Source organism: Antrostomus carolinensis, unplaced genomic scaffold, assembly GCF_000700745.2.
Source record: "Antrostomus carolinensis isolate BGI_N321 unplaced genomic scaffold, ASM70074v2 scaffold6642, whole genome shotgun sequence".
Lineage (NCBI taxonomy): Eukaryota > Metazoa > Chordata > Aves > Caprimulgiformes > Caprimulgidae > Antrostomus > Antrostomus carolinensis.
The window spans coordinates 29,287-37,776 of NW_010301539.1; the positions used below are offsets into that span (position 1 = coordinate 29,287).

An 8,490-nucleotide genomic window follows, 5' to 3' on the forward strand; every position below is an offset into this window, starting at 1 on the left:
TGGTCTGAAGCTATTAAAAGAAGCACAGTAATGTGCAGAATGCAAAAGAACAGCTATTTCTATGTATAGGGATTTTCATATTGGTTGCGGTTTAAAATATATAGAGACAAGTGGCAGACAAAAAGAAAGGTATAAAATGTTAATGCAAGCCAAAACTGACATTCACTTCTCATTGCTTTTCATTTTTGGAAGTTTTTTTGTCGATGAACACTGTATACTGTTCTAAACGTAGAACTCAGAATACCATCTTACATTGCTGGAGTATGATCCACATACTTTTCAGGTATTTTTGATAGATCCTATTTCAGCAGTCACATATTGCTAAGAACTCTGTTTCCATTAATGCAACATGAAACTGTTTGCACTTGCTAACTAATTCAAAATGGTTATGTATTAATGCAGTGTCATGCTTGCATGCAGAGCCCTATATACACAGGAAAACCAACAAATTTTGATAATACCTACAGTGATGTAAATTGGAAATAATGAAAATAAACAAAATGCCTCATCTGATTTCTTTACAACTTTGTGACATGAATGCTGCTGGACCTAAAATGGTTTCCCCCCTAATCAGGCAATATTCTACACTTAGTTTGTACAGATATAAATGACAGCATAAAGTGTGAGCCTATCAAGAAAAGAAATCCAATTACCCTAGTAAAGTTATTCTGGGCTTACATCAATGTAAACTCAGTTATTATCTAGTCATTATTTCTTCCCTACATATTAATGAGTGAAAATTTGTTTTCCTCAAGTTCATTGGATGAAAAAGAAATCAGAAGCTTCATGTTTTTTTCTTTCTGTGCTGTAGTAAAGATGTCTCTGCTAAGCAAGATGTTGCATCACTGCAACGCTGTCAGAAAGACATGCAGAAGAAAATCTGCATGGTCAGATTCTCAGCTGTTTCAATCCACATAGCTCCACTGAAGTCTGTGAATTTGTGACAGTTTAAAGCACACCAGCTGACACTCTGAAGTTTCTCAGCTCCAAAGACGTTTGCCTTCTCTCTTCTGAGACACTAAGGGGCATATCTCTTTGTGTTTGTTGGCCAAGGAACACTTCAAGAAAAATGATTTTTCTTTCTTTGTGGCCTTTTACACAACTTGCCATCTACAGCGTATTTTTAAAACCATCTGTTTCTCTTTTCATTAAGAAAGAATATTGGCAAAGGCAATATTTCTAAACTTCTGCAAATAAAATTCAGACCAATATAAATTAATTAGTCATGCCATACTCTTCTGTTTCTGTGAGCTTATACTTGAATATATAGGAGAAGCCTGGAACTGAGACATGAGTAGGAAGAGGTCACTTTATTACTGGAAACTTTATGGAGCTACAACACCCCTTTTCACAGGCAGTTCCAAGACAATCCTGAATCAAGCAGCACCCTGTATGATGAAGAATGCTCTCTAAGCCCTCTAGGATTTTGGTGTGGCTAAGCGTGCTTAAGCCTTTTGGTAAGGCTTATGAAATAATGTGTCAGATAAAGGAAGGAGGGAGGGAGTTAAAATATGATTGCATCTCTCACCAGTTCAATCCTTGAATAAGTGCACTGCAGTTAAAATCTAGTTTTACACAACAGCAGCAGAGATAAGTGTCTGACACACATCTTCACTGGTCACTCGTACATGCTTATGCCCTCCCACAACTCTATTATCTTCAGAGGAAATATTCCCGATTCATCCAGATCCTGGCCTAAAGTGTCTATTTTTGCATAATTATTTACAATACCACGTTAGCCTGCCTCATTTTAGAATCTGAAGCTTGGTATGAAGCTGAATTATTTTGTTCTTGCCATTCTTATGAACCTTACCTCTGGTAACTTCTGTCTTTCTTTTCCTTGCTTGAGTTGCTGCCCAATATGCCTGGCTGAATTCCTCGGAAATTCTTGCTTTCCTTGCTCAATCTGAAGCATTTCTAAATACTGACTCAATGTTTCACAACCCCCATCCATGAATTCAGAATTTGCCCATGTCCCCTTATCTTTGCTGCATTTCACATTACATGGAGAAGTCACTGTTGATTTTTCATAGTTTTTCAAAAGCTTTTCAACAACACCATAGTTCGACCTTGAGTCAGCTGAACGCGGGCGACCGGATAAATTACTTGGTCTCCAGTCATGCTCATGAAGCATGTGCCTGTAACCACTAGTATTTGGAAGTCCATTTATTTGCTTTTGTTGCCCCGCTGTTCTGACAGCTTTGCTGGGGTTGCTGGTTTCTTGTTCCTTTGCTGCAGAGAATTTGGGATTTGAAACACAAGATGTATTCCCAGTTTCTGTCCTGATAATAGCAGAGTCACACAGTGGGCCGCAGGGTTTGTGATCTTCTGATGCTGTTCGAGGCACCTGGTTTTCTTGCAAAGCATTGTTATGTTTATCTGTGTGAAATACAGTTCGGTTAAACTCATCAATCTTTGCTGCTAAGGTTTCATTTCTCTGAGTTTTTCCCACAGTATACCTAGAATCTTCCAAAATATCATTGTGCAGGGTGGCAGAGGCATAAAAGTCATTACTGTAATAAGGGCTGCTGTGAGGCTTGGGATTTTGTTTCTGGTGCATCTTGTTGCTTTGGGCCATATTTCCATCTGAACAACTTTTTTGGGCTGACAGTGGGGAAGGTTCACTTTTATAGTCTTTTCCAAGTTTGCCCACATCATATGCCCATGTGTTGTGGCAGAAACTTGTTGGTACATTGCACTCATTTTTGGTTACAGGTATTGCAGCAGTTACCATCACAGGACCTTTCACAGCCTGCCTTTCATTTGCACAGGCAGATGCAGTTTCATTCTGGTTTATAGGCGAAAGATTAATTAGTTTCCTTCCACTCCTACAGTCTTGAGCCTTGCAATTGCTTTTTATGCCTGGATCTCTTACTGGTGCTTCAGAAAGCTGTACAACTGCAGAAAGTGAGTTTGTTAGGTGCCGAGAAGTGCTTCGTGGAGGAACTGGTGGAGCTTCTTTCTTTTGCCAAGGTCTGAAGTCTGTTCCTCTGTCACCAGTAAGACCACCATAAGACAGGTCCTTCAAAGACTTGGTGGAGCTCATCAGATTCTTCCTGTTATTATGTTCCTCTGTTTCAAAAACAACTGAAGTTTGTGATTCATTGCTGGACACATGATTAAACTCAGGCAGAATAACTGTGTTTTGGGTTTCCTCAAATTCCCCCAGGAAAGGAAGTGACTTCATTCTGGAAATAAAAGGAGAGGTGTTTTAGCAATGAGCAATAAGGTATTACCCCAGGGGACCTCAGCATGGATTCATTCTCCCCATAAGCAGGTGTTTTAACACTGGCTGCTTAAAAAGATTTAACAGCAGTTTTGCTGCAGCTGATAGACCCAGCGTATCTGAAACAAATATGAAGAATATGAATAAAAGCTCAACACAGGGAATCTTGTATTCCTTTCCCTTGCCACTAAAATTATTTTTCTGAGTTTTTGTAGATGATTGCTTGTTTTCTTACCTATCCTACAGTAAGGACAGTGGGATCTTGTGAGTTCTAATGACTCCAGTGAGATCCTACCTGACTATGAACCGAATGAAGAAAGCTTTAGGACACAGTGCATCCCTTGTGTAGGGTTCCTAGTGTTACACATGACGGTACAAATGTGTGTTTTGAGATTTGTTCAAAAATCACCTTTTTCAGCCAGGATTTAGAAACTATGCATCAGCTATGAATCTATTTGCTTCAAAGATACAAAACCTAACAAAGCTACAGTAATAAATCAGTGATAGATGGCCAACTGATTGCATGGAGGAGCGTAAGAAGTCCCTCTGTTCTTTGGGAGCATCTGAGAAGAGCTTGCCATGATGCAAACTTAGATGAGGTCTCAGCATAGCTGAGACGTAGCCTTTCTCAGTCTCCTTCATGGTGAGCACCCTGTCGCACCATGGGTTCAGTCTTATCTTCTACGAATTGCTACAGAACTTGAGAGGAAGACTAGTGCTTAGCTTGCTAAGGAGACAATGAACATCAAATTTTTAACAGATGGAGGAATGTTCATTTGCTGTACTTTTCAGGGTTTGGCTTACCATCTTTCCATTAGCACAAATGTATGGTTGTTCTTCCTTCTCTTGCCTTCTTTGCACTTTTGGATTGTCAGTCCCTGACACAGCCCCCACCCTTAAGGTTAGATCTGGGCTTAATATGAGAAACGTCCCAGCCTAACAAACCCACGGTGTTGTACAGAACTGCATGGAAATGGGACCAGGGCAGATACAAATATCTGTGCACTTTCCCAATCCTCTATATAGCCATTTAGAAACAAGTCCAATTTCGTCTCCTCTAAATACTAATTTCATTTTGTAGGTTCTATAGATAAAGTTCATTTTGCTAGTAAAATATACCATATTTCAGTATATTTCATTTGAATGTTTTATGCTGAGCACTGAAACACTAGGAAGACAGGAACTGCCCAACTTCTAACAAATTCAATAGCAAATCTCACTTCAAAGTGAGCAGGAGCACAGTCTCATTATTAATTTCCTTCCTCTAATATAAAGAGTCCAAATACATTTTTACCTTCTGTGGTTGGACTTCTTTCGAATTTCCTCTTGATAGCTGCATAATTCTTCACTGACTCTGGCAAGTTCTTTAAGAGCCTTTACAAATATAAAACCAGATCTTTAACATACACCTTTTAAATGGTATCTTCAAACTTATTTTGAAATTTGTGGTGAGTGACTCACAACAGAGGGAAGTAGCATAAGGACAGATACAAAAATGCTCCAAAGTTATGAACAGAGATAAAAAGCATGCTGTTAACACATGTAGACAGTGAGAAGACACTAATCCACAGCAAATTGAGGAGGAAGTAGAGACAGTGCCTTACTGAAAAGCTAAAATCAGGGAGATCAGTTCTTTAAGTTAACCTGGCAGGCCAAAGCCCTCAGTATTTTCCTCACCCTTGTAACTGAAACATGCTCATACTTTACTTACTGCATTGAGATCACCGATATAATTCTTGGCATTTTTCTTGGAAGTTTTGATGCTGAAGCTGTCTTTGGGTTCCTCAAGTTTCTCAAAGGCCTGATTGTCCATTAAGAGAGTATTGTTTCTGCTCTTGGCTCTGGTTTCTTTACATTCGTGTTCTGGTTTACTGAGCAAACTCCCTTTTTCCATCCTGTCTTTTGCCACATTTTGTTGATAGTTCAGCTCCACTGTGTCACTCTCTTCCAAAGTAGGGGAATGCATGGACAGCTGCAGCATCTTGCTCTGAATGGCCTTATTATCATGGACATTCATATTGCTCTCCCTTCTAAGTTTCACCTCCTGGTAAAGCTGAAAAAACAATAGAACTTTCTATTAAATCATGGTACTGTGATGAACTTTATGGTAAAAGAACATATTCATCTTCTGTTTTGAATGATGCTTCACTCAGTAGCACAAAGTAGAATGATTTTATACATGTGTTAATAGAAAAGTTTTGCATCACAGAACGTGACAGTTCACAAACTATTATTGTCACAGGATGAGGAAAGGGCTGTTAACAAACTCTTTGCCATGGTTTTAATGTATGGCTTCCACTCGTAGGATGGGATTAGCAGACATCTCATGAGGTCAATGGCCTTGCCTTGAGGCAGAAGCTGTATGGTTGTCTTCCAAGTAATATCAGCTCACTCTGTGGTGGACACAGGCCTGATCTGATGGATGGGGAATGTGACGGAGAGAGAGGGCTCTGGCTATGTTACAGCCTGCTAAAGTATATTAGTTTAAGGAGGAGAAGTGAAGTCTCATTATGTTACAGCATCACATGCACTAGAGCATATTTTTCTGGTTCTTAGACAAGTGGAATTCTTCTCTATGATGCTAATGATAAAACAGTACTGCAGAATGGTACTATCGGGCAATGTGCTGTCACCCTCTTCTTTTATGCTATCTGCTGAGATCCAGTGGCTTCATTAGTAAATGAAAAGGTGTTAATTCCTGTCAACCAGCACATTTAAACTAAGGAACTCTGATAAATTATAAATTAGAAAAAATAGCAACATCATAAAAACCTCTTTTGCTTACAGTATCATTTCCAGTGCCAAGAATCCCACAGCTCTTTATAAACATTCATTCTTAACTTGCTCTTATGAAGCGCAGAGCAGGCACCTCTGAACAGCCGTCTGCCTGCTCTCTCACAGTGCCCAAAGCAAACACAACAGCTTTTGGAAGGACAGTGAAAAAGAATAACAACATGAAGAACATGTGGCCATTTCATGGGTAGCGCTGTGGATCAGAAGTATTCTCACGTTCAGAGACTTGACACTTGGCCTCATCCTGGGTTTTCAGATTTCACTCCCAAAGCCCAGCACCTCATGGAACCCAAGGGCTGAACTTTACATAATCTCCAAGAAATGAGGGCCTCATACAGACTCAGCATAGCAGTAAGAACAAAGGATATCACCTCATAACAATATAATCTCCTAAACCACATAGGTTCTCCTGGAGGATTCCAGAAAAATTAAGTTAGGTTTTCATGGGCTAGAAAAAAACTACCAAATAAAAAACCAAGCTGATATGGTAGCAAAAATTTTATTGAGGAAATCCCTCTACAGATGATGGCATTTAAAATATATCTCCCTTTTTCTCCAGCCATGTTGGAAAAGAAATGTCAGACAACTGAAATCAAGGGCAGGCTGTAGACACTGCTTAAGAAGGGACCTTAGGATACTGATAACCTTGGGGTATCATCTGCAGTTTTGTCTGGTCCTTCTGTACTCAGCAATTTGGTTCATTCTCTTCCCCCTCAGCTCCATTCAAGTCTTTACCTGTTTTTCTGTCTCTGTCTCACTTTCCTAATCCATATGCTAATAAAAACCATGGAAAAAACATGGTATTCACTGCAATTGTCAGGACTATAAATAGCCAGAATACCTTTTCACAATACATTACCATTCATTCCAAATCATTCCAAAACAGCTCATATATCTCAAAACCGGAATTTCAACTACACACACAGATTACATTACTAACTTCTGAAGCACTTTCACCTTGGTGGTGAAATTAAGTAAGATGGCACAGAAATGTCCTAACACAAAAGATAAAACGTGGCTTTCATACTAAGACTATGATACCAAAGTCTGCCAGAACTGCAGGTAAAATATAAGAGAGCTGACATTACGGAGTTATGCAGCAGGTTGGTTTAACAGGCAGTGTATGGCTGCAATTCATTTGGCTCTGATAATTTTCCTTCTCATACTTTCATGTGAGCAATCTCTGCCACACATTCCTGTGTTGCTCAGCCACAGGACGGTGCTGGCAGAGAGCAAGCAAAACTACTCCATGCGTGTATTAGAATGAAAAATGTGGAAAGTTCAGTGGTGAAAAGCTTGCTTCTGTATGTTGCCAAGGCTGATTCAATTTATGCATTACAGAGTGCCAGAGGTTTCTGCTGCAGTGACAATTTGGGGATAAAAGAATAATAAATAATTACCTAAAGTATTTCTGGAAGGAGATGCATTAGAAATGGTAGAGAGTGTTTGTTATTATGTGTAAACACAAGTGGTGTCAGGACTTTCATGCTATTTACTGTAGCCATTTTCTCCACTAAAAGCCATCCATAAATGGAGCTGATTCTAGCCAGAACGATTCTGCATCACACAGCATCTAATGTATGACGTTCTTTTCAATATTACCATTAACCTCAGCACACCTGTGCCATGTACTTCCTTTTTGCCAGAGAATTATTATATCTAGATTTTTTGTTACTAAATACACACTTTCCTAAACTCCATATATGCACTTGTTCAGCATATCTGTACTTGAAAAAAACATGCATGTATAAAATGAGCAGTGGCTCGTGCCCAGCAGAACAGCAGTATACAGCCAACAATATCATAGCAAACTGCACACAAAGTGACATTTAACCTCCTGCTTTGTCTCCATGAGTATGAAATGAGTAATTGCAAATACCGCTTAACCCCAGGCTTTGCAACCTACCATCAGCTATTAGAAACTTTCAGTGACAGATAAGAAATAGGATATAATTCAGGAAAAAAAAAAATATAAGTGATCCCTAGTCACTGATAAGACTCAAGTGAAAATGTTAGCGTTCAGAGTTTTGTTTAAAAGTACCTCTTCTATTTTCTTCTGCATAACCTTCCATTGACATTCCCATTCTTTCCTTTCATTGTCGAATTTCTCCAGTAATTCCATTTTCTCTTTATTCCAGTTCCTCTCAGTATTCTCCATTTGTTTACGCAGGTCCATGGCAACAGTCTGTGTAACAGCAAGAAGATAGCTCTGCTTTTTTTCTTTCTTCCCTGAATGTTTCCTGAAAGTTTATCAGAATAAGTCTTACTCGTGTTTGATTCTAGCTTTCAAGTTAAAAAACAAAGTAATTAACTGAAATGTGCTTGCAGGAGACAGCATCACACAATTGCCTGATACACATCTGGCGCGTGACTGGAATATGGACAAACTAGGCATAACAGGACACAAACCCAAGGGCAGAGAGGCCCAGTCTGGAAAGGGGAGGAGAGACAGGCATCCAGCATCACAGAAT

General features: G+C 39.3%; 1 protein-coding gene across 1 annotated transcript in view; it reads right to left on the bottom strand.

Annotated features, from left to right (window-relative positions):
• The window catches only part of KIAA0408 (KIAA0408 ortholog), a 9,732-nt gene extending 1,472 nt beyond the window's left edge, over positions 1-8,260 (bottom strand). Inside the window, exons 1-4 of the mRNA XM_029083899.1 lie at positions 8,061-8,260; positions 4,938-5,279; positions 4,521-4,600; positions 1,814-3,188 (exon numbers count right to left, since the gene is read on the bottom strand). Of these exons, the coding sequence (XP_028939732.1) occupies positions 1,814-3,188; positions 4,521-4,600; positions 4,938-5,279; positions 8,061-8,195 (1,932 nt within the window). The 5' untranslated portion in view covers positions 8,196-8,260. The remainder of the gene's footprint in view (positions 1-1,813; positions 3,189-4,520; positions 4,601-4,937; positions 5,280-8,060) is intronic.
• Positions 8,261-8,490: the final 230 nt, after the last annotated feature.